This window comes from Diospyros lotus, chromosome 11 (assembly GCF_014633365.1).
Source record: "Diospyros lotus cultivar Yz01 chromosome 11, ASM1463336v1, whole genome shotgun sequence".
Classification (NCBI taxonomy): Eukaryota; Viridiplantae; Streptophyta; class Magnoliopsida; order Ericales; family Ebenaceae; genus Diospyros; species Diospyros lotus.
In genome coordinates, this window is record NC_068348.1 from 6,598,670 (window position 1) to 6,626,291 (window position 27,622).

At 36.8% G+C, this 27,622-nt stretch overlaps 1 protein-coding gene across 1 annotated transcript; it reads right to left on the minus strand.

Moving 5' to 3' along the window:
- Positions 1-236: 236 nt before the first annotated feature.
- On the minus strand, positions 237-16,990 carry LOC127812953 (probable U3 small nucleolar RNA-associated protein 7). The gene is made up of 9 exons (XM_052353572.1): positions 16,842-16,990; positions 13,456-13,542; positions 12,778-12,843; positions 12,594-12,683; positions 6,490-6,622; positions 5,407-5,525; positions 4,080-4,147; positions 2,352-2,400; positions 237-1,681 (listed from the first exon to the last, which is right to left on the minus strand). The coding sequence occupies exons 2-9, from the start codon at positions 13,510-13,512 to the stop codon at positions 656-658; spliced, it is 1,608 nt and encodes a 535-aa protein (XP_052209532.1). The 5' UTR covers positions 13,513-13,542; positions 16,842-16,990; the 3' UTR covers positions 237-655.
- Between the last annotated feature and the right edge of the window lie 10,632 nt (positions 16,991-27,622).

Sequence of the window (27,622 nt, forward strand, 5' to 3'; positions counted from 1 at the left end):
GGGCTCACATGTGAGTGAAACTTTATTTTGAGGCCCATAAAAACTACATAAGGTTTTAGTCCCGTAAAACCTTATTATGGGACTCAATTGGCTTAGATTTGGAACAAAAATCGATTTCCAGGACCATAAAAACCATTCTAACGGGCCGAAGCTGAAGCCAATAAAAACCAACATAACGGGCCCTCAAGTGGACCGGCTTCAGGCCCATAAAAATTATCACGGGAATTAGCCAAAACTGGATTTCAAGGCCCACAAAGACCTACCTAATTTTTTTACTTTAAAAACCAGTGGACCTCAAGTGGGCCCACAGTGAATCTTCAGTCGCATAAGCAAATATGGACAGCGAGGCCCTCACTGCATTGTAATGGACCGTAATATTGCCCACCGAAAGCCACAGTAACCGGACCTCAGTAACCACAAGGGCGGGCTGAAATCCACTTCCAAAATACTTTGGGCTTAAAGCGGCAATTCATAATTCCTTACGGGTATCTGCGGCTTGGAAGCCACCAAAACCCACCGGAGAAGAAGGAGAAAACTTTGTAATAAACAAATAGTAAAACTAGCCAGGATTAACTAAACATTTGACCAGAGACTTTTTTAAGGAACAAAACCGCCAGAAAAGCTCAGATATATATAATAAATAGCACAAATAGAATCATGATGCGGCTTTCTTGCGTGCAAATCGCTGCAAAGATTTAGGAAGTTGATTTTCGTCATCGCCCATCTTCTGCCTTTTCCTTTCAACCGATTCTTCCTCCTCCAAGAAGGGCCTCTTCGCCATCTCAACCATTTCCTGCTTCTTCTTCGCCATTTTACTGGGCTTATTCCTACCCTTGGTTTTATTCTTCAAGCCAACGCTTTTTTTAGCAGCTTCAATGGCCGCTTCCATCTCCGCTTCTCTTTCCTGCTTGTTCGGCTTCTCCTTCTTCCTCGCAGGTCTCACTGCCCCGATCTTTCCAGGGTCCAGCATTATCGTCTCGGGCGGGAGCTTGTCTAGAAGGGAATGCACTTCTTTCTCCCTTCGCTGTTTAGGAGTTTCAAACGGATTCGCCACCCAAGTGTCGTAGTTGGGTTCTCCAGATCCAGGGACAAGAATTGAGGACCATCCCATGGAGTGCCCTATGCCCAGTACATCTTCGTAAGGTCGGAATGACAATTTCCTTACCTGGTACCCTTTCACCATAGAATGAGTCATGTAACGGCTGTAATTCTGAGATCCGGAAAAATCTGCCAAAATCCGCACAAAAGAGCCAGTGGCGGTAGCAAGCAAACCTTTCTGACTGAAATCCAATGTCTTGGCATGGCCGGGTATAGCCTGAAGGACCTCATACTTTCTCAAGTCCCAAAGCTTTATTTTCTTGTCCATACCAGCAGTTGCCATGAGATGGCCATTAGACTGAAATGCCAAAGCTGAAACGGGCCCATGATGACACAGCATCTTTATGAGGGGAGCAGAACTCGTAGGTTTCCACATGCTCACTGTACCGGTCGAGTGACCCAAAGCAACGACTCCGTTGAAGGGATTCACTTGCATTACGTCAGAACGGCCTTGACCAGTCCTATAATTACCCACCATCTCACCAGTAGTAACATCCTGATAGTGGAGTTGCCCAAATTTGTTTATTGATGCTAGGAGGAAATGGTTCTTCAAGAATTGGAGCTTCAATATTGCACCATGCTCCTGAAAGACAGCCAATAGTAAATAAAATAAGACACTTGTCATGCATCTGGATTTGACAAAGCATTCAGGGACAGATACCAGGGGCATCTTAATGGCCATAACTTGTTCTAGACAACACGTGTATTTAACTTGTGCTAACACCAGGAATTCAGATAATTATTCAGTCAGAAGTCCAAACAACCAAAATCATGACCCATCATGGTTTTGCAGGCATAGTTAACCTCTGGGGTAAAGTTGACCCACCCATCATCAAAATGCTGTTTCGAGGACAAAAGACAGTAGGCTTCAATATCCCAATAGAGTGATTGGTAAGGTTCAGTTCTCAGCTTCGCGCAAAAGCTTTAAAGCAAATGGATTATATGCTTATCAAAGTTACTGGAAATTTCAAAGTGGATAACAAAACTGCTCCTGAGATTTAGATAAACTAGCATTCACTAAAGAAGATTAAATGTTCTAAAGCACTAACAACCTCAAATCAAGTATCATGCTTGTGGGTGGGAGCAGTTTCCTTTCTGTCAGAAAAGAGAAATGCAGGCTAAATAATGACATCAGCTATTGATGTTCAAAGGGCACAACTCAACTCTTTGTCTCACTTCACGTGAAATCAGGAAACAGGTTTTAAAATTAACCAAAAAATCACATGGAAGTAACTTCAATTCAGAATACTGACCTTAAGACAATGAAGTTCTATGCCATCCCGGTTATAAATGTAAGGGTACCTGTCACCATGTGGTGTGTTTAGATATATCAATCTAATAAAGAAACAGTATTTCCATGGAAAATAATCATCAATCACACAATGTAATTGCTCTTTGTGCAAAATTTTTCACAATAGCAAAATTAATTTATTTTTCTCCATCAACTTATTCCTACCATGCTCAAGAGAAACACCCGCTAATGACCAAGTAACAGCAAGCATACATGCTTGGTGTTGGGACAATGTTCCAGAATTAGGAAATGTGCACTTTTTAAGTATAGTCAAAATTGGGATCAAAGCAGCATATACAGTAAAATATCAGAAGCAATTGGCTTACTGAACCATAAGGTTAGCTCAAACAGATAAACCATGGCTGGATCATGCACATAATGCCTGCAAACAGAGTTCAGTTGGTTTGAGTCCTTGGACAGAGTAGAGCCTCCATTTTGTTAGTCAAGGAGATAGAGTCAACAGGAAAACAATGAAGAGATATATGGGTGTATGATTGCCTGGAACTGAGCCAGAGGGATTCAGCCTTGGTTAGCTTGGACTCAAATGAATCTTGTTGTGAGGGGTGGTTTACAGAGGAAGTTGGGGCTAATTCCCTAAAGACTTCAGGAGCTATTGTGACCTTGGCAGTAGCTGTATTCTTCTATTTGAGTAGTTATAGAAACCAGGAAAATGGATAGGGTTGAGTCCAGTAACTCAGGTGGAAAGGGTGTAACATGACAGGTCTTGTTTATTAGTTTATATGATTCTTCTGATTACCTCTTGGAATGGTAGGGATCAAAACCACATCAACAACCAACCTTCAAATAGGAGTCTTCTCAGAAAGTGGGGGAACACTGTGGCTTGTCCACAGCAGATATTTAGTTAGGAGTTTGTGGGGAAATAGGGGGATTGGTAGAGCTTATTTGGGAGCTAATGTTACTGCAGCAAGTATTTTGCTACTTTAGGACACAAGATGCTCGTCTGGAATGAACAGTTTGGTACTTTATATCTTGTCTTTTCAGTGATGTCAAGAATGGCCTTTCTTGGGTGTTTTTGGGAGTGCATGGCCTTCTGAGTGTGGAGGAATTTAGGGCAAGAACTATCGAAATTCAAGGTTTCTTGGAATTGCCCTCAGCAACTCCTACCAAATATACATTTGCGAAGTTGGGAGGTCTAAGACATACTGACGGTCTTCCTTACATAACAGAACTGAAACTATCCACGTCTGCCAAAGGAGTTTCCAAAAAAAACTTTAGCAGTTCACCAAAAGAGCAAGTGATTTTTTTAAAGAATGGAGAAAGAAAGGATGCAAATAAAGAATGCATTAAACTAAGAAGGGTTCTATTTTTATATTCCAAGAGGAAGCTGCCTGAGGTGTAACTCTCAGAAGGATTAGCATTACAGTCAATGGTTTGTTGAGTCTTGGAAATAAAACATTGATAATGTTTTTCTTTAGGATGATATGAACAATGAGAAATTACAGGTTTATATTCTTCATTTTCAAAGAAGATAATCAAAGTGACTTTCATCAAATTAGGGGCATTGATAAAAAGAAAGACATGTACTCAGACCAACCCATACAAAAGCTTGTGAATGTGAATGGTTGATTATCATATATACAAATAACAAATTCTACAATCTTTTTTTCTTGTCTTTTTATTTTTTCCTGGAAGGATACAAAGTAAACAAATCAAGAGAGAGGGAAATTACTTCTTCTGAGCAGCAGCAAAGAACTGTTCATTGTGCAAGAAGACCACATCACGCACTGTTTCCCTAACCTAAAACAGTCGAGCATTAGGAAATCAAACAACTTAATGACTGGGAATCAGTCAGGAAAAGACATAGGGACTCTAGAATAGCAAGCAGAATAAAAGCATTTATGTGAGCTTGTGAAAGGAATTGACACCAAACAAGTAGAAACCTAGAGCCTTCCCCATATATCAGCCAATAGTACTTCTAAAGAAGGATAAGTCTGGCTGAACAAGCATTAAACATGATAATGTTGAAAGAAATATGAATTAAGTTAGTTTTGCATACCATCTTTGACCTCAAAACATGGTTCTTTGAATAAATATTTTGAAAGATACGTGGTTGAAGTTTACACCAAAACAATTCAATAATTAAATTTCTAAGAAAATAGGTGTTGAACATTTCCAAATGGTCAAAAATTTTAAGAACGAGCTTTCTACTAGGTTAACAAATAGAAGCTTTTGGCAGAGCTGGTGCAATTGTGTACCTTCTTTCATCTGACTTTTGTATTATTACAAGACATATCACACCGTCCCACAAAATATCAGTGTTTCTTGATGAGTATACTTTCCTTCCAAAATCAAGCCTTCACTTCACTAATATCATTAAATTACGTAACTTGCAGTAGTTTAATAACTAACACTAAAAGAATTTCTTTTAAAAAAAATGTAAATAAACACACACAAAAAACAGCTCAAAGTTGAATACAAAAATCCAGCCAGTTGCGCATACAATATCTAGGTGAACAGAGTACCAATAACTCAGAGGAATTAAAAGCTATGATACTGACCAACTAATAGAACTTGAGACACAACAATAATCACAATAATCACAAGCCTAGATCCCACAAGTTGGGGCTGGCTGTACGAATTCTAAACATACAGAGATCTCTATCCATTTCATCCACTAGTCTCATAAGCACATCTATGTCACATATCCAAATCATGTCACCCATATCTTATCATTAATAAGAGCCACTCCAACCTACTATACAGGACCTTGTTTCTTATTTGGTCTTCTTCGGCATAGCCACACATCTACTGTAAGTGTAACATCTTCATCCCAATTATTCTCTTAGTCTGCACGTCCCAACATTTTATTGCCAACATTTTGAGTTACACAACAATCTTATAACTGTCCAATAAAACATCCCTTCTATCCTGAAAGTAGTAACATAAAACAGAAAGCAATAATTCTAAATTTTTGGGGGTCATTTTCAGTTAAATATTATATATCAACTCCGAAAGCTATCAAAAAATTTAGCTCAAATTTCAGGACCATAACATACATGGAATTCTTTAATAAGGCTCAAGTTGTTCATGTCTATGATTGCCAGATGACCCTTGCGTCCGGCAAGTGCCATGTATCGACCACTTGAAGTAAAATCCAAAGTGTATGGACCAAGATCTGCACAAGTAATTATTGATATTAGTCATTAGCAAAATCAGTACAGCTAACATTGGTGAAAAAATCATTGATATTAGTAACCCCAAAAAATGAAAATAACAACCATAATCAAATGAGCATTCATTAAGAAGATTATACATCTAAGGTCATGAAAGAATTTTTAATAACTGGCTGCGGAAAAAAGTAACCCAGGGATACAATGCAGAAAGATAATACTGTGCAAAGCAGTATACAAGCAATGTTTAGCCAGGGAGAGAGTAGCCACCAAAATGCTGTGATGATCTGAATGACTGATATTGCAAAAGAGAATGCATCATACAATAAAAACAAAACCATGGATAATTATGAAGGGAAACATCAATCAACTTAAGGAGTTCACTAAATTGAGTAGAATGGACAATCATTTACACAACTCCACATATGAGCATATACAACACATAAGTAAGGATAAGTATGAATGGTCTCAACATAGTTAATATTGTGAAACCAACCAGTACAACATGAAAACACAACTAGACCAAGGGGAAGTGATTGAAGAAACTAAATTAATGGATGGACATTTCAAGTAAAAAGCCATGAACTTGATTAGTAAAAACCAAGTTGGAGGAGGCTGGAGTATGAATGGTCGGAACATACTTAGTTTTTAGTAATCAACCTTAAGTAAAAACCCACGAACTTGTTTTTTACTTGGTTGTCACACATGTCCAAATCATGGTACTAATATCATGGTATTCCAAGAGCAATATTTCCAAATCTTATCTTTACATAGAAATAATTTAAGAACGTTATAAACAACTATTTCACTAAGACTAGGTCAGAGGAGGCCAAGAACCAATGTTTTTGCAAAGAGGTGCTAAGATGAATAAATAAATGGAGGTTAGCCAAACATGCACCATTTTAACCTTAATAAAGACATAAAGATTAAGCATGAAAAGAGAGCTACTAACTAACAAATGATGTCAACCTGGTAAGACAATATCATGTTGATTCTTTGAACTCAATATGTCTACTTCTTGAGCAATTGCCTGCTGTTTGATCCTCCAAGTCTTCTCTATGCCTTCGGCTTCCAAATAGCCCCCTTCACTTGGCATAAGCCACTACAGAAAACAAACACACATCAACAACATAATTCCAACCCCAGCCCAAGGACATGGACACGGAGAACACTCAAAATATAAGGGAAAGTAAAAAGGAAAGTCGACTTGACTTTGGGAGTGAAGAACAAAAGGGCATGTAAAAATAGTTGCATGGAATACCATGATATTTGTAGATAATAGGAGAACAGTGAAAATCTCTTATTCACATTGCATGTGCAAGGAATTACATTCCCTATTGATAGGGAAGAAGAGAACTACAACTAGTAGGAAACAATAAACAAAATGGAAACATATACACTGTACAAGGAAATAAATTACACATATTCAACACTTCCCTTCAAACTGGTGAATGAATATCGATTATTCCCAGCTTACTTACAAGTTCTTCAAACCGCCTGAGAGGTAAACTTTTAATGAGCAAATCAGCTATCTAATTTTTTGAGGGAACAAAAAACAAACAAATCTCTCCAACATCTACCTTTTCTTTGATGAAATGGCAATCAATCTCAACATGCTTAGCGCGGTCCTGTTGCATCGAATTGTGTGCAATGTTGATTGCCGATTGATTATCACAAACTCCATAGGACAATGACCCAAGTATTTTCAAATCACTAAGCATAATTTCTAGCCAAAATAATTCACACAATCCAAGGGTCATTGCCCTAAACTCTGCCTTAGCACTAGACCTAACCACAACCCCTTCTTTTTTGCTTCTCCATGACACTAGATTTCCCCCCCAAAAACACAGAGTAGCCGATAGTGGACCTCCTATCAACAAGTGAACTACCATAGTTAGCAACAGTGTATCCCTTGACTTCCAACTTCTGCCCTGGCTTAAACAATAGACCTTTTTCTAGGTGTTGACTTTAGATAGCACAAAATTTTCCATACAACTTGCATATGCCCTTCAGTGGGACTATGCATGAACTCACTTACCAAACTGACAACAAAAGCTTTGTTAGGTCTAGTGTGAGATAAGTAAATCAACCTTTCGACTAGCCTCTAGTATCTTCTCTTATCAACCAATGGACTATCACTTGGTCCTAATTTTAGGTTAGGATCCAAGGGAGTATTTGTTGCTCTGCCACCTAACAATCTAGTTTCTTCCAACAAGTCCACGGTATATTTCCTTTGGGAAAGAAATATACCCTCCTTTGAGTATGCAACCTCTATTCCCAAGAAATACTTAAGCCTACCAAGGTCTTTGATGTCAAATTCTCGGGCAAGATTTCCCTTTAACAAATTCTGCTCATCCTTATCATTGACAATAACAATGATGTCATCAACATAAACAAGTAGGGCTATTAGAGTACCTTTCTTTGAATGTTTTATGAATAATGTGTGATCCCCTCTACTTTATCGATACCCCATTGCCTTCATATCCCTTGAGAACCGATCAAACCAAGCTCTTGGAAATTGCTTTAATCCATATAGAGTTTTCTTTAATTTGCAAACATAACTTGAAACTTCATTAGGAAAACCAAGTGGGGGGTCTATAAATACCTTTTCCTCCAAGTCACCATGTAGGAAGGCATTTTTCACATCTAGCCACGTCAACTCCCAGCCATAACAGCTAGCTAAAGATAAGAGAACCCTTACTGTAGTCATCTTTGCCACGGGTGCAAATGTCTCCAAGTAAACTATGCCATATGTTTGAGTATAGCCCTTAGCCACTAATCAGGCTTTGTATGTTTCCAATGTACCATTAGCATTATATTTCACATTAAACACCCATCTACACCCTATTGGTTGAACCCCCTTCGGTCTAGGCACCATTTCCCAGGTATTATTCTTTTCTAAGGCCCTCATTTCTTCCTGCATAGCTTGTACCCAATGCGGATTCTGTAATGCCTTACAATCTTAGGAATAGCTATGGAATCAAGGGAGAACAAAAAAGTTTTGTGTTTCGGGGACAATCTATGATAAGAAACAAATTTGGCTATAGGGTGTTGTGTACAACTCCTCACACCTTTTCTAATAGCAATAGGAAAATCCAGATTTGAGATTTCAGGGTTAGAACAATTTATAGGGTTAGGCGAATCAAAATGCTCAATGAGTTCCAAACCTGGCGCCGAGGGGTAGATGATGGATCCTGCTTAGCACCTAGATTAAGCTTTTATACACATATGGTGAGCCTTTGAACCGCACAGGAGATATCGTTGGTTAAACAGAGATTGGAGGATCAAAAAAGATTCCAAGTCTCTTGAATCTGTCGTCTTAGGATTAGAATAAATAGGAGAATCAGAAGAGTTAGGATCCAAAGAAGTATCAGGTTGATAGGGCTAAGACTCTTCTAGAATAGGAAGATCATGGTCAACAAAAACACTCTCCCCCCTAAGGACCAGGAGTAGTGACCTTGAAAAAAGACTGATTTTCAACAAAAGTTACATCTTTAGATACAAGGACCTTTCGGGTAGGAGAATAATAGCACTTGTACCCCTTTTGAGTAAAAGAATAGCCAAGAAATACACACCTAAGGGCTCAAGCATCAAATTTATCCCTATGATGTTTAGACACATGGACAAAAGCTACACAACCAAATACCTTAAGAGGGAGAGAAGCGTGCAAACCAATTTCTAGAACATGAGTAGAGAGACACTGAAATGGGGAGATTTGATTTAGGACTCTTGAGGGAACCCTATTGATTAAATAGGTTTTTGTTAACACTGCTTCACCCCAAAATGTTTTAGGAGCTGAATGATGATGCAAGAGAGCCCTAGCAACATTCAGGAGATGCCTCATCTTTCTCTGAGCAACTCCATTCTACTGGGGAGTTTCCACACAAGAGGATTCATGAACAATCCCCTTTTGGTGAAAAAAAATGATTAAGATGATGGTTAAAATAGTCCCTTGTATTATCAATCCTAAACCTTTTAATAGAAATCCCAAATTGAGTGAGAATCATTCTATAAAACAAGGGTAGAATGCTACTAATGGTTGTTTTGTCTTTGAGTAACTAAACCCATGTCATCCTAGTGCAGTCATCTATAAAGGATACAAACCATTTGGCTCCAAAACAATTAGGGACTCTAGAAGCCCCCCCCCCCCCCCCCCCCAACATCAGAATGCACTAAAGAAAAGGGAGACAAGGAAAGCTTATTGCTGATAGCACAAGGCACCCGATGGTGTTTGGACAATTCACACACATCACAATGAAACATATTGAAATCAACCCCTTTAAACAGGTCTGGAAACATAGTTTTTAACAAAACTAAAGGAGAATGACTTAATCTAAAATGCTGAAGCCAGATAGTGGACTGAGTGGAAGTATGTAGAGAAGAGGAGTGACCTAAACTAGAATGATCTCCTACAAGTGGCTCATTGCTCCCTTGTAGGTAGTACAGCCCATCAAGTGCCTTAGCAACACCAATCATCTTCCCTATGGCTAGGTCCTAAAACACACTCATGAGGTGAGAAAATTACATAGCAATTAAGGCTTTGGGCAAGCTTGTGAATTGAAATTAAATTGGTGGAGAGGCTAGGCACATAAAGTACCTGTTGGGTAGGTAGAGATGGGTTCGAACATAGATTTCCTTGCCCCTCTATAGGGATAGCTCGGCCATTAGCAACTGTAATTTTTCTGAAGCTAGATATTGGTTCAAAGGTCTCAAAAAATTTTAGGTTAGGTGTCATGTGATCAGTGGCTCCAAAATCTAAGACCCAAAGATTATTCCTAATTGTATACAAGACATTAAAGGACTCAGAATTAAGGCACACGCCTGCTTAAGCCAAAGAGCAGTCACCTTGAAGAGTCCTTAAGAAGGACTTTAGTTTCCCAATTTCTTCTGCATTCAGTGTAGGTTGATCTCTGCCTTGTCGAGTTTTCATCCATACACCCTACATTTTGTTAGTCATCATAGCAGAAAATAACAACAGCTACCGGGGCAAGAGCACTTCGATATGAAACAGATCTGGAAAAGTTGATTCACAACAAGGTCACAACAACTCGCCTAAGCAGGGACACTGCGATGCCGGAGATAACAGAACAAGTGACACAAGGGAGATGAGACATCAGCAAGGGCACCGAAAAAAGGAGCACCAGCAGCACCTCCTCAATCTGGGTCAACAACGTTAGAGATCGAATTTGTCAAATCTGGGTTAGCTTGAATTGATCGTCAATGGCAAAGGCTTGAAGACAACAACGATTACGAAGCAAAGGAAGCCTCATAAGAGGAAGTCGAAGGGTCGACAGCGATGGTGGATGGCCAGGGCGACGGTCGCAGAAAATGTGGCAATAAAGGTGGATCTGAAGGCAGCGGGGAGATCTGAGGCTACAATGCTCGACAGCAGCATAAAGGCGAAGGAGGATCGCTCGTCGAATGCGAGGCAAGCATGTGACGACCAGTGGTTGTTGGCGTTGTTGTCCTCCTATTCATTGAACTTCTGGTGGGCAGCACCAGTGGCAACAGCGATCGGTTCTGACAGAGGAACCCAGAGAGACCCTTCGTTAATGAAGGTCAGGATAGCCAGCAATTAAGGCCAGGAGATAGAGCAAGCCTTGGTATAGAGATGATGAAGATCGAACAAACACCTAGGAGCTTTGCTTTGATACCATGTAGATAATAGGAGAACAGTGAAAATCTCTTATGTTAAAGATTGTCTAAAGTTAGAGATAGGTTTTATATGTAGTTAAGGGTTAGTTAATAGGTGGGTGGCTCTCTTGTAATATTAATTATTAGTGGGGGGTAAAAGCGAAAATTACCATAATCAGCCCTAGGAAATATCACCCTATTTTTCTATAAATAGGGCAGGGGGGGCTGAGGGTCTTGACCGCATGTTCTCTTCTGTTTTTGCGAGAGCCTAGAGAGTGAGAAAGCTGTGAATTAGAATAAGCTTATTCATTCTTGGAAGGCTTGTATCGTGAGAGAGAGAAGAGGGAAGTTTTGTACTGTTTTCATCAAATAAAGAAGGCTTCTCGGTGGTGGTTTCAAGGCTAGATGTAGTGCCAATTCAATTGACATGAACCAGGATAAAAGGCTGTCTTCTTATATGGTTTGAATGTTTCTTTCTTGTTCTATTCTTACTTAAATTATGTTCTTTATTGATTGTTTGTATTGTGGTGTGTTGGGCGTTGAATTGTGAGAGGGGTGTTTGATCGGTTTCTTGGAGGGTTTTAAGGCTGCCTGTGCTCCCAATTTATAACATCTTATTCACTTAGCATGTGCAAGGGATTACATTCCCAATTAATAGGGAAGAAGAGAACTACAACTAGTAGGAAACAATAAACAAAATGGAAACATATACACTATACAAGGAAATAAATTATACACATATTCAACAATATTAGTACAACTATTCCGTAAACACAGTTACCATGGATCCCCCTACCTCAAAAAAATTGTGGTTCTCTTCTGTGATCCCGCAAAGTTAGAAATTACTTAAGGTTCAAGGAGTCAATTAGTCAACAACATTCTTTGGCGTGTAGGATGGTTAGCAGATGTGCAATGAAGACAGATGCCTTAACTTCTATCCACGAGAGTGAACTTTTATATTAATTCCTTCTCTGAGCCTTTTTTTTTTTAATGAAAGAAGACAATAAAAAGTTATTCCTCTTTGAATATTGACAATCTGAAGAAATAATACCAAGTGATTTCAGATGGCTACGTGAGCAATATGGCTTTGAAATGAATTGAGTATCGTCCTGCACATTATATAGTAGCTAGAGGCATCTGGAATTTAATTTACTATAATATTTGGCATGTCAGCATCATTTTGGGATCAAAATTTTGCTTGGAGTTGTGGTTGTCAAAGGAGTTCGGGATTGGTATATGCAGTTCACAGGTGATACCCAGTTGTATGTAGACCTCATGATATTATTTGTGTAAAAGGTTCACCCCCCCTATCAAATGGAACTAGACACAGAAAACAGAGATACAATAGCAGATGCCTTTGTCATGGTCAGATAACCCTGGAAATAAAAGTGAAAAATCAACTGAATCTATAGTTTGAACATCATCTAACTTGAATTCACCTTCTCTGCCTTGGCAGCAGCTTTTGCAGATTTTCCATATAATTCTTCTCTGACAGCAAGCTGGCCCTTCAATTTTTTATCTTGTATAGCCTGCAAATGGATATAAAATCCAGGGAAACAGTAAGAGAAAACAATAATGAAAAAAGAATTGACCATGAATAAGTTTCAAGTACAAGTGCTGTACCTTCAAATTGGCACCTTCACCTCTAAGATACTTCTTTACTTTAGCATCGGCTTCATCAATATTGTCCTGTAAAATAGAATGTCGCTGCCTGTAAATTTGGGTGACAGACGAGTGGATGCAAAACTCGTGGTATAGTAAATTGCTATTTGATATAACATGAAATGACCAAGGGGTAATCCACACATCTAAGTTGTAAGAGAATCTAAACAGCATGCTATTCTTACCACAAGAACTGTAATGCTGTAATCCTTAACCTTAAAGATACTAAACAAAATGTTTAGGACGACAAGTGGATCTATTGACCAACTAATTAGCCAGGTTGAAATGGTTCTTGAGTTGCTGAATTTAATTAGCTTTTCATTTATTTAATCCATAAAATTGAAACAAACTTCCATTTGCTTGGAAAACTGGAAAACAAATCTGAAGCAGATAATGGATGAAAGGAAAAGAACACAAAATAAACATAAATAGTCTAACAAGTGTGCACAATTGCCGAAACAAACATCCATGAAATATGCCATGTTAAATTTGGTTAGCACTCACACTACAAATAAACTTAGTTTGGAGGTTAAAATGTTATGCAGGATATTTATAGTTTATAATGATGATAAGAATTTCCTTTGAAGAGTGATTGCCAAACATGTTTTCCTATATACAAATGTATAACTAAAGCAATACCTGTATTTTGGAAGGCACAATCTTTGAAAGGGACCCATTCTCTTGTTTAACTCCCATCTGAATTGCTTAAAAGTTCTGAAAAAATAACTGCAGAAAGATGGAATATTTAATAATTTTAGGAATAAGGCTACAACTATCAAAAGGAAAAGAACAACATTAATCAAATAATATGAATATAGCCATCCCAATACCTGCAAATAGAAAAGGAAGGAGACAAGAACGACTAGAAGCCTTTAGTAGCACATCATCATCTCTTGTGAATTACATGTAAATAAGCAAAACACTTTAAGGCAATCATATTATGTCCTAACAATTAGTGAATTTACATAATGCCCTTTTTTTTATTATCATTACAGATATAACATTATCGCCATATCATTTCATTGACTAGAACAGTCCTTAAATTCCATCCCAAAGAATTGGTTTTTTTTTTACCTCAATCAACCCAAATTTCACAAGAGAACGCTAATATATAAATGCATCAAAATCCAAAACACACAGAGAGCAGGTGAAGAAAGTAAAGATGAAATCGCGGGAAGTTTTTGTTATGGTAAAAGGAGCCACAAACAACACAACAAACATTGCCCATCATTTTTCCTTTTTAAGAACTTAGTGTATGAAAATTCCTCCTGGTTTCCTATTAGATATCTCTAAACCAAAATCTTAACAAGCTCCTTAGATTAGCCACTACCTTTGTAAAAGAACAAAAAAAAAAAAAAACTGAAATTCATAAAAAAAAGGCGCACAACTTGATAACAATCTTTCTGAGATAAATTAGAATGACAATGGAGAAGGGGTTTGGACTGGAGAACCCCAATTCCCATCATTAAAAAAGGCAAACGCAACTGAAAAACACGAGAAGCAGCAGCAAGTACTAACAACACATACACAACTGATCTCACAAAACTGGTTTGAGAGTCGAAATTTACCAAGCTAAGGGAGGATTTCAAAAAATAATTTGAACTTTGCTGGTCACACAGAGGGCCGCCAATCAAAAGAATCGACAAATGTCGCCCACCAATTGTAGGGTTTTCAAATTTTGATTTCAAAGAGGGTCGCGCCCACACACAAAACACAGAGGAGAGAAGAAATGGTTGAAGTAGGGATCAAGTGGATGATTCCTAATGGTCAAATATGGAGTTGAGGTTGAGGATATTGTTGCTGTGATTCAACGATTACAATTGCTAGGGTTTCAAAGAGGGGATTGTAGTTGTGAATGTGAGACGAGCGTGGTTGTGCGACCTTAGCAATTGCAATCACAGCCATGCTTGTCTCACATTCACAGCTACAATCCCTTCTTCGAAACCCTAGCAATTGCAATCGCTAAATCACAGCAACAATCTCCTTGACCTCAACTCCATATTCAACCATTACAATTCCAGGAATCATCTGCTCAAATCCTACTTCAACCATTTCTTCTCTCCTCTGTGCTCTCTGTGTGGGCGCAACCCTCTTCGAAATCAAAATCTGAAAACCCTACGACTGGCGAGCGACATTTGTTGATTCTTCTGATGGCAGCCCTCTGTGCGACCAGCGAAGTTCAAATTATTTTTCAAAATCCTCCCTCAGCTTGGTAAATCCCGACTCTCAAACCAGTTTTGTGAGATTAGTTGTGTATGTCTTGTTAGTACTTGCTGTTGATTCTCATGTTTTTCAGTTGCGTTTGCCTTTTTTAATGATGGGAATGGGGGTTCTCCAGTCCAAACCCCTTCCCCATTGCCATTCTAATTTATCTCAGAAAGACTGTTATCGAGTTGTGCGTCTTTTTTATGAATTTCAGTTTTGTTTTGTTTGTTCTTTTACAAAGGTAGTGGCCAATCTAAGGAGCTTGTCAAGATCTTGGTTTAGAGACATCTAATAGGAAACCAGGAGGAATTTTCGTACACCAAGTTCTTAAAAAGGAAAAACGATGGGCAATGTTTGTTGTTTGTGGTTCCTTTTACCATAACAAAAACTTGTCATGATTTCATCTTTACCTTCTTCACTTGCTCTCTATGCGGTTTGGATTTTGATGCATTTATATATTAGCATTCTTTTGTGAAATTTAGGTTAATTGAGGTGAAAAAAATATATATATTTGGGATGGAATTTAAGGACTTTTCTGGTCCTACAACAGATTGTCAAGTATTTGTGCTCCTAGAGTATAGCTACATTAATTCTTGAATGTTTGTCCTCAACATCGCAACACTCGACATCCTTTCCTTTCTAGACCTTTTAGGAGTCGATGGTCTCCCTTGTTGCCAACTTGGCTCTAGAAACATATCATCACCAGTTGCAGCATCAATGGGGCTTGCATTCCTAACAAATGGCTCTCCAATGTCATTTATGTTCTCAGTGTTCTCAATTGCATCATCATCTTTATCAATACTCGAAAGTTGAGTTGGAGGTTCATATTGACTTGGGACTCGTGCTCTTCCCTAGTTGCTACAATATTAGAGAACAAGCCATCATAGTGAAACCATATGATGGCCAGGTCTTTGTTCTTGAATTTTCGAAAATTATCATTTTCATGTAAACCCACAAATGAAAAAATTGTCATATATTATATCAATTAGCTTATAAGATATCAAAAATTGTCATATGGAGAACACAAGGAAATACCTTAATTTTATATTCCCACCAATCATTATCTGCCACAACAGTCTTCTTTGTTTTGTCCCACCCCAAATCTGACTCTCCTCGCATCATTTGCTTAAAAAGGGTCTATTCCTTCTTCATAGAATCCCAATGATTTTTCAATTACTTATTGTCATAACACTTTCCTATTATTTGATTAAAATCCTTGACCAAATTTTTCCACCCATCCTTATTTATAAATGATCCTGGCCTATTTCACTTCTGAATCTCTTGTTCTACCAACTCTATAAATTGTAGATATGTGTGGTCATCCCACTTAGCAGAGGGTCACCCCGTATTGGAAACATTGTTCAACCTTTTTTTTCCTTTATCCATCTATATCATAACCAATATACAACGTGGGAGACAATAGAAATCCAAAGGTATCGGTAAACATATGCATAAACTTGAACATAGTATCTAAATCTATAACCAATCAACAACGTGGGAGACATGCAGAAACTGGAATATCTAGTATTTGTCTCCCTCAGAAATGGAACATAAATATTACAGCAAAAGAGATTCAGAAACTAATCACAAAATACTATCAAACATAGTATTTGCAGAAACTAATCACAAAATGCTATCAGAAACATAGTATTTGCAGAAACTAATCACAAAATGCTATCAGAAACATATTATTTGCAGAAGCTAATCACAAAATCCAAAATTGCAAATAATATTACAGAAACATATACGTGCAAAAAATTGCAGGTAAGCTAAGTAAATATGCAAACAATGGAAGCGATGAGCAGTGTAGAGAGATATACCGATCAGCAATGAAGGAGACGGCAACGGCGACGGGCGATCTGGAAGAAGGAGGCGGCAGGAGAAGACAACGGCGACGGGCGGCTTGCAGCGGCGGATCTGGAAGCAGAGGCGGCGATGGCGCGACCAAGGAGGAGACCCACCAGGCGACGACAACGGCGACGGCAGGTCTGGAGAAGAAGGAGGAGGCAGGAGACGCGACCGCGCTGGGCGGCTAGCGGCGGCGGATCTGGAAGCAGAGGCGGCGATGGCGCGACCAAGGAGGAGACCCACCAACAGGAGGCGGCTTGCGGCGGCCGAGCTGGGCGACGGCCACGGCGGTAACAGAGGAGGGGCGAGGCGGTAACGGCGGTAATGGCAGATGCGAAGGTAAGACTGGAGAAGAGACAGCAGTGGAGGAGAGAGGCAACGTTATTTTAGCAGGGAGGAGTGTAAATATTGGAAGATAGCTTAGGGTACAACAAGGGTTTAAGTTTTATTTTTTATGTTTATATTATAATTATAATATAAATTAATTTAGAGTAATATCAATCATTATTTTAGTAAAAAATCATTTCAATGTTGAAAAATAACACTTACTCTGACACTCTTAAAATAATGTATTATAATCTTGTATTGATTAGATGTACGATATAATGTATTAATATGAAAGTGTCACGAAAATAATTAAGGAATGTCATTTTAATACTTCATATACTAAAACGTCAAAAAATACTATAAAAAATTTTAAATTATTATTGCAATTTCAAAAAAATTTTGAGATCATTTCTAATATTAGAAAAAGTGTTTTCAATTTAGAAATGCATTTCGAGTCATGAAGAGGTGGTTAGAGACGAAAAAAATTTATATTTCTAATTAAGTTTATTTTTAAATTGCATAATTATTTTTATAATTTTTATATTAAAAGTTATATTTACAAAAAAAAAAACCTATATGTTTTTTATTTAAGTATTTTCCTTGCATTTTTATTTTTACTTTTTTAAAAAAGTCATTTTTCTCAATTTCGTTATGTATTATATATATATTTCTCATTTTTTATTTCTATGCAACTAGATGTCACGTTACACTTAAAAGATAATAATGAAGATGTAATAAGTACATCATATTTTAAGGTTAGATATATTTGTTATATTTGATTTTTAATATCATATTTTCATGCGAAAGTGATTTTATTTTAGACTTAAAAAACTTATACAATAATATTAGAATTATGATAAAATTAAAATAAAACTCAATATCAAACATTTAAATTACAAAACAATAGTTATAAAAATAATTATTCAAAACGTTAACAAAATAATTCTATCTATTTGAGAGGTCAAACCTCTGGGGTTTAACTCGCGACGAACCTATCAATTCACCGAAGGTCGTAAAGCAAGCAAATCATGGCTTTTAAAAAGAATAAGATAGGTCCAACGTGAAGACTAACTATGATCAAAAGACCTCTCGAGATTTTCATATTACAAAAAAAAAAAAAGTTACCAAAATTACTAATCTCTAATATCATTATCAATCATCTCATTAGAGGTGTGCAAAACTTTGGTTAGACGAGAGGAACCAAACTGAATCAATTGAAATTATAGGTTTAGTTTGATTTTTTTTTTTTTTTACAAAAGTTTTATTTTTCAATTTCGATTTGGTTATTGGGTTGGAAATAACCAAACTAATTGAAATGACTGATCTTTAAGATAACGTCATTTTTGCATTTATATACATGATCTCGTTTTGGCCTACCACACCTTGCACGCACTGAAATGAAGTCTGAAGAAGAAAAGAAAATAAGAAAAATAAATAAGAGAAATTCGAAGAGGACAAAGAACTAAAAGAACCCAGCCATGCCCCTAGCCAACCCAAACCCATCGCCTTCAACTTCAAGAAATGACAATTTTCCCTTTGTCATTGACTATCGACAGACAACCATTGTCATCCCCACTCTCATGTCGCCTTTGTCATTCTGCCATTGGCCAATCGACCATTATCTGTTTTGCTTTCCTCTTCGTCGACGACCATCTCCTGTTTTGCCTTCCCTTTTCTCGACAACTGTCGCTTGTTTCATTTTCCCTTCGCTGACGATCGTCGCCTGTTTTGCCTTCCCTTTTTTTGACTAGCAACCACAGCCACAAAGGTGAGTTGTAATTAGGGTTTTCATTTTTCAATTATTTTGAAATGAATTTTCAAGATTAGGCTTTAATCAATATTAGTCAAAAGCGCTCTCATTTATAAATTGAATATTGATTGTAAATTTGTAATTTGTAAGCTGCATAAACTACACAAGACTATTATGTTTCAAATAATTTTAATTTCTTGTTGGTGTTATTAGTTTTTACATATATGAAATAAAGGTTATTGGGCCATTCGATTTAGAGATAATTTCTTGTAACAGTTAATTTCTTAGAGCGGGACGAATTTATGTAGCTAGTTTTTGCAAAAAAAAAAATGATTTATTGTTGCTATTACTTGTCCAATCCATTCAGTTTTTCAGTTTCTTGGGATGTTTTCCAGTTTTATCAATTCTTCAATTTTTTTAGTTGGTTTGATTTTTCCATTTTGTTGGTTCTTTCAATTTTTTCAATATATTCAATCTTTCAATTAGTTCGATTTTTTGAAGTTTTTTAGTTTATTCTATCGGTTCGATTTTTTTTATTTTTAGTCTGTTGAATTTTTTTGATTTTTAGTCTGTTCAATTTTTTGATTTGTTTGATTAGTTGGGTTCAATTTTTTTCTAGATATTCAATCTATTCGATTAGTAAATTTCATTTGATTCAGTAATCAAACTGTCCATTTGATTCAGACTCTATTGATTAACTATTACCTTAGAGTCGGTAATAAAACAAAATTTGCCTTAGAGTTAAAGATTAGCATTACCCATATCCATGGTCTTACCAATTAAAATTTAATGAAATGTCATTACTCTCCAAAGTCTCCACTTAAATTAATTTACAAATTTCACAAAGTGATCACCTAAATAAATATTAGTGTGTTGGGTCTCGCTTGAGTGTGCCCCGTGGATGGAAGACCTAGGGGGCTAATCACACTTGCCAACGAGCGTGTTTTTTTGCTTAGCCGACCATATCACAGTGCTGTAAGAGATGCAGCAAAATGAACCAAAGGCTGTTGTGGGCAGCTTGTGGCCATGTGGCCATGTATAGGTTGAATTGATAATGTCAATATGTGGCAGCTCAACTGTGTATAAATTAAATAGATGTTCTCATAATATATCTTGTTTAGAAAATAAAAATTAAAATATATTAACAAGATTTAAACTCATAATCTCTTAATAGTAATTATTTTCTAAACAAGTGTTAATACCACCTAACAAACTATAATTTAATGTATAACATGAGAGAAGAATCCAAAGGCATTGAAGTCACTCTTTCTTAGGGTATTCATTCTCTTTCCCCTTACAGACCAGCCCGTCTCCCTTTGTCTCTCTCTCTCTCTCTCTCAGAACTTCATTATTGGCTTGATAATGGTTTTGTGGTCTCCATCGGAATTGTTCCATTTGTTCAGAGAGAGAGAGAAAGATTTAATCATTTATGACCTTTTTTCTGGGTTTATTTTTTCTTCTTCAATTGTGCAATGAGAAAACCCTAGAAAGGTAACCCGGGGGATGTACAGAAGATTTGAGGCAAGTTTGATGGAAAGATAATACTAGATGTTCCAGGACTCTTACAGGGAGTTTTACAGGTAAATATTTTAATTTGTTTTTGATTTTTCTTTTCTTTCCTTGGCATTTATGTCACCCCTTCCCCCCACCCAACCTTCCTCCGTCCTCCCCATTTTTCTCGCCCACTTACTGAAAATTTCCCCCCTTCTCCCCCCTCTTCCCGCTACCCCTTGCCTCCCACCTCCGTCGTTCATCGGAACCCTATCTCTGCCCAGCCCCAACGTTGTCGTCGCCTTTTCCCCTCTCTTCCCAGCCTTTCTGTCGTCGCCGCCACCCATTCGATTTTCAATCATCGTCGCCCTCCTCAATTTTCGTCGTTTATCGTTCCAGCCCTAATGTGGTCCCCCTCTTCCCCGCCAACCCGCCGTCATTGCCTCCCTCTTCGCCGTCAACCCCACCTCTTCCATTTAATCCCAAATCCGTTGTAGATTCGAAATCAGCAGCTGAGATTGTTTGTTGTTTACTGGAGAACAAAAGATACGCAGTTGGTTCGGATCGACAAGCCTTGGGGTTCTGGTAAACTTCGTAACCAAATATGTGCTCCATTGATCCTATTTCCTAGAATCCATGAAAGAGATCATAGCGCATTTTTCCTTAATTAATGTTAAGCCTGTGAGTAAATTTCTAGATTGTGATTTTGACAAACGTCACTTTTCATCACCAAGTTATGTATCTAAATATTTGTTTCCAAAGATATGCGTGGCTGAAAGTTCAATTCTAGCATTCTAAGTTCCAGTTATATTCAATGTAACTGTGCAAGTATTTAAATTTTAAATTTAATATGATCTAAGAATATAATAGAAAATTGTGATACATATTTTTAAATTTAATGTGATCTAAATAGGTAGTATTATGACTATGTTAATCTGACCATGTTTCCCAGAATAATGGAGGCTAATTTGTGTACTGAAAAGAGTCATAGTTGATAGTTAGCACATGCAGTGGAGTCCCATTCTGTAGCATTTCAAATATCATGTAATTGGGGTTAATTTGACAACTTTTAAAAAGGCTTTTTAATACATGTAATTTGATAAAATCTTGTGAAAGCAAATGAAGTGTATGTGATGAATGGAATTGTCATGGGCCTCTAGAGGCATTTCGTATTTCATATAATGGTATATGAAGTACTTTGTATGGTTTATTATTTCTAATTGTATTTTGACAACTTTGCAATTCAATAGTTCCCATTGTGTACATTGTCTTGAGTTGAGTCATTGATTGTAACATCCCGTTCGAGCGATAGGAAGATCCGGAACAACTTATCCTAATGGGCCTACACGAACTTCCCAGGGGGTCACCCATCATTGGATTGCCCCAGGTCAAGCACGCTTAACTTGGGAGTTCTTTGCCAACATTCAGCCCAAAAGGTATCCAGTTGGTGTTGTTTCCTTTCTTACACTATTCTCGATATATTCTAACTTCTCTGGGCTCTCGGGGTATTACATTCTCCCCCCCTTAAGCACATGACGTCCTCGTCATGCGACCTTACAACTGGTCCCCGACCTTCTCCCCTTGGGGGCTGCCATCCTAGAAGCCTGCCAGAAGCCGCTCCTTGTACAGGCCCTCGAGCCCGGCGCCACTCCCCGCCCTCATCAGACCGCTTTCACCAAGGGTCGGCTCTGATACCATTTGTAACATCCCGTTCGAGCGATAGGAAGATCCGGAACAACTTATCCTAATGGGCCTACACGAACTTCCCAGGGGGTCACCCATCATTGGATTGCCCCAGGTCAAGCACGCTTAACTTGGGAGTTCTTTGCCAACATTCAGCCCAAAAGGTATCCAGCTGGTGTTGTTTACTTTCTTACACTATTCTCGATATATTCTAACTTCTCTAGGCTCTCGGGGTATTACATTGATAGTCTGGAATTATAATGTTGTTACATCAATGTCTACATTGTGTATGGCTATATGTTTAGATGAGATGCATAAACCTATATATTAGAGTGCATTGATTTTTTATTATTTGGGTGTGTAAATTTAGTATTTGGAAAGCTAAAATTTGCAGTATTATGTAATTTCGTTTGACTACTTGTAACACTAAAGTAGATAACTGTAAATTAATATTAGTTGTTTTGATTTTACATGTTCCGACAATTCGACAGTCATTGTTGAAATATTGTTTATCTATGATTGTGGATGTTGCAGAATCTTACATTGGCAGGAAAAAAATAGAGAAATCTGTTATAGTTGTAGACGTCCCGGTTATACCTTGCTGAGATATCCCACTAAGCAATATTGCCCTTCATGTGGACAGGGGTTTGTGAAATGGATGGAGGTAGAGAAGAATACGGTGAATAAAAGACGGATGTTTTTTTGTTGTAGTGATGATTATAGATATTTCAAGTAGGGTGATGAATGCCCTCAAAAGAAAGCTAACACTTTTGGAGAACAACCAAGTGGAGGAGTGTATGAAGAAGGTGAATCAAGTGGTGTTGCTTTAGCCAAATCATCCACCACAGAAGAAATTGAACAAGATATAGCTCGTGCATTTAGATTTCTTGCTTGCATTTTTGAAGAGGAAGATGTGGAGATATCTCTCAATGTAACGTTTCGCAAGGGAAAAGAAAATGCTAGTTCTTGAGCTTATGCCTAATTAAATTAGCTTGTTTTTTTCTCTATATGTACAATTATATTTTTCATTAATCAAAATCTTGTCACGGAATAAGAAACTTAAAAATATTCAAAATCCCATACAATCAATATATACCTGTAAATTAAATATTATGGATTAGAAATTAGAATATTAATTAAGTCTACAATAACAATCTATTATGTGGGCGTATGTGTGTATGAGGGTCCATATGTGGTCTATTTATGCCAAAGTCAAGCATATTCATAGAAGGTCATTTAGGTATTACTATCTCATAAAAAAATTGTTTCTCACATATTGTCCATGCTAGACGAATTGCTCACCATGGCAAGTTTCCTAAATAATAAACACTTAACACTTCCACACATTTATGTGATTGTGAAATTGTTGTGTTAATCAAAATTAAAACTACAATTACAAAATCTTGTGAATCAAATAATCAAGAAAAGTGGAGCAATGAGGAGAATAATTATGTCTAAAATAATTTACATGACAAAAAAGACTTGTCATCACAGATGTAAACAATTTTTATAGTCAAAAGTTGTATTTTAACAGTAAGCAAAATTGCTAGAGTTTACATCTTCCAAAATTAAAACTACAATTATGAAATCTCCAATGTGATTGAAATCTCAAATCTTCTACTTCGATCTAAGTGTAATGATTAGATGTGTAAAACTTACGCTCCTGGCCTTCCTTACAAGTATTGATTAAAATATTGTATCATGTTACCTGCATATAGGGAAAACCAATTAATGAACAACTTCTCGTAATATTGAACCAACAATATATTTTTGAAAGTAGTGTAGATATACCTGAAGCATCAAATACAATATTGGGGAATAAATCAAGACTTAGGGGGGATGGTGATAGTTGTTGAACATATTGTACATGCTGATGCATGTAAGGTGCTCCAGGTGCTTGGATATTACTTCTTGTATACCCTTAAGATTGCCCCTGCAACTAAAACAAAAAATAAATAAATAAATAAAAATTGAACAAAAGTGTGCATTTTCATTAGTTTTTACATTTCATAACTCCAGAAATGAATTTGGTTGCAATCTAATATTTAGGTTAAAATATTGATAATAATTGAGAATTTACCAGTGACTAATATGTCTAATATATAGGATACTGAGATGAATCCAAGGCCGGTGATGGTAGTGAGTTTTCATTATCGAATGAACTATGTTGTGTGTTGCCTTGGACCTTTGTTTTGCCTCTATCTATACTCGCAACTACCTGTATGTCAACCAAAGGTCGTAGTTAAATAAAATCATTTATATAATTTAGTAAAGCCAAACAAATTGTATGTAAGCAAATTGTATAAAATATTAAATATATAATAACAGACAATCTATGTCAAACATAAGTAAGTTGGTTGGTTGGTTTGCATACCTCGGATTTCTTAGAACTCTTCTCTAATGGACTTTTTTTCGAAGTTTCTTCAGAGCTCCTTTAGTTCTCGAGCATAATGGATCCAAAGTGTTAACACTTCTAACAAGTTCTGTTGATAGAGAATTAAGGGCCACTTGTACACTTATGCACCCAAATTCTCCTTGAGTTATTCAAAGAAGAAATCCAAAATTTCTGAACATACAAGTCTTGCAACATCATCACCATTTACTTCCGATTCGGTGAACCTGTTTGATTTTGATGTCCAAATCATTGAGCCTTCATTGGAATGACCAATAGGAAGAAATGCTTCAAAAGAAAGTGGACAGAAAAAAAAATCTAAGGTAAGAGAAGTTTATACTAAGTTAATAAAAAACATGTTGATGTAAATTACTCAAACGAGAACGCAGTCCAAAATATTATTACTTGAACAATCAAATGAGATGTTAAAGCTGGAAAGAGAAAGGGTGGAACTAGATGTTAGAATATAAAAATAAAACGTACTTACCTCCAACCATTATTTGTATGAAAAACCTGAATTGCAATTGAGTTGGATGCTTCCAATCAATCAGGTAAATATACAACGATGGTGTATGCCCTTAGATTTGGACTTGACTGGGGACCTAAACTGCTTTCCCTATCTGTATGACTGTGTTATTTTTCCAATAGAGGAACCCTTTATTTATAGACTAATTAATGTCTATCTTCATTCAAACTAATCCCATCAAATTAGTTTTATTCAATTTGAAAGACAATTATCACTCTTTATCTAGTGGATAAATATTATATGAGATAATTACCTAATGGTTTAAAAGATATTTATCAGATAAATAGGACCACTTAATGATAATTATACTAATAGATAATTACAATAACTGCAATTAATCTAATAGATAATTACAGTCTCCCACTTGGTCCGTATATTTTATTTGACCAAAGAAACACCTTATATCCATATCTCCTTATTCTTAAGAAAGAAATCTAATACATGAATCATGGCGATAAGTTCTCTACAATTGAGTATTACCTTCCATATAACACAATGCATCCAATTTCCTTCCCACTAATCCCAATGTGATAATACAACTTCATGAATAAACCCTATGTTTATTCGGGTCCAAAACAGTTTGTTATTCTCAAACATAAATGTGTACACCCAAAATGAGAAATCAACAAATAACTAAATAAGAGTTTCATTACATCAATAGTTTTTTATACAACTAAATCATATCATGAGACCAATTCCCATTCGTTTTATATGATCCTTAAAACTCTTAATTTGCATGCCTTTAGTTAAAGGATTAGCTATCATCAATTCAGTGCTAATGTGTTCTATGACCACTTTATTCTCCTTAATACGTTCCCTTACGGCTAAATACTTAATGTCGATATGTTTACTTCGACTACCATTCTTGTGATTTTTAGCCAAGAAAATAGTAGCTGAATTGTCACAATATAACTTAAGTGGCCTAGATATAGAATCAACAATTCTAAGCCCTGAAACAAAACTCTTCAACCATACACCATGCAATGTAGCCTCAAAACAAGCAACGAACTCAGCTTCCATAATGGATGTAGCAACTAAGCTATGTTTGGCACTCTTCCAAGACACGGCTCCGCCGATTGACATAAAAATGTATCCAGATGTTGATTTTTATGAATCAACGCAACCAACAAAGTCTGAATCTGAGTAACCTTCCACCTCCAAATGATCAATCCGTCTATATATAAACATGTAGTCCTTAGTCCCTTGAAGGTACCTCATAACCTTTTTAGCAGCCTTCCAGTGGTCCAAACCTGGATTACTCTGATATCTTTCCAACATTCTCACTACAAATGTAATGTTAGGTCTTGTGCAAACCTGAGCATACATTAGGTTTCCAACAGCTGAAGAATATGGAATGTTGTGCATTTGTTCCTTTTCAAGTTCATTTTTCGGGCATTGATACAAATTGAACTTGTCACCCTTCACAATGGGTGCTACACTCGGTGCACAATCTTTCATTCGAAATCTCTCTAACACTTTGTTGATATAGGTCTTTTGAGACAATCCCAAAATGCCTCGAGATCTTTCCCAATGAATCTTTATGCCAATGACATAAGATGCCTCACCCATATTTTTCATATTAAAGTGTTTAGAGAAGAATTATTTCACCTCATGTAGCAAACCTTTATTATTGGTTGCAAGTAGGATACCATCCACATGTAAGACAAGCAGTGGCGGATCTACCGTGGGGGCAAGGGGGGCAGCTGCTCCCCCCCAAGTTAGATAAAATTTTAAATATATGTATGATATTTATTTTAAATTTATATTTTGCCCCTCTTTCTCTCTCTCTTCCCCCTCACCCCATCCTCACGCCTTTCCACACCATCATTAGGTCCACTACTCAAAAAGTTGTGCCCTTTCAATTATCTCCCACTAATCTCTCCATTCCAACCAAATTATTTTAAATTTTATTTTCCCCTAATCTCCCCCATCTCCTTCCCCACCATATTCTTCAACCTTTGCCAACAATCTGAAACGTCATTTTCTCTCTCGTTTCCTTTTATTTTCACTCCAGAATATATATGTAAATCATTGATTTTTTTTTAAATCTAACCGTCTAATCTTCAATTTGATCATATTTTCACTGTGAAAATGGCCCTGATCTATAAGAAGGTAAGTCTTTTAAAATTTTTAGTAATTATTTTTATTTTTTCAGCACAAATTCATAATATATATTTCAAGTTTTAGTTATATGAAGCATGAAAACGGTGCTCTTCAATCCTATCTTATATTATTCTATTTTCCACTCAAATCATAAACTCAGCCAATCCAACTCACAACATTTTATTTTGTTATATTATATGTCCAATTAGAATCCATAATTTTCAGACAATTAATTTAGTGTAGCACCTGCAGTTTAATAGTTCATTGGTGTATTTTGTTATATTATATGTCCAATTAGAATCCATAATTTTCAAACAACTAATTTAGTGTCGCACCTGCAGTTTAATAGTTCATTGGTGTTTCATATTTAATATAGTTGGTTGATGCTTTAATTAGAAACCTTCCAGTAAGAAAAAAAGAATTATAACACCACAATAACATGATTTCAGTGTTTTTGAGAGAAATAATTATTTAAATTTTG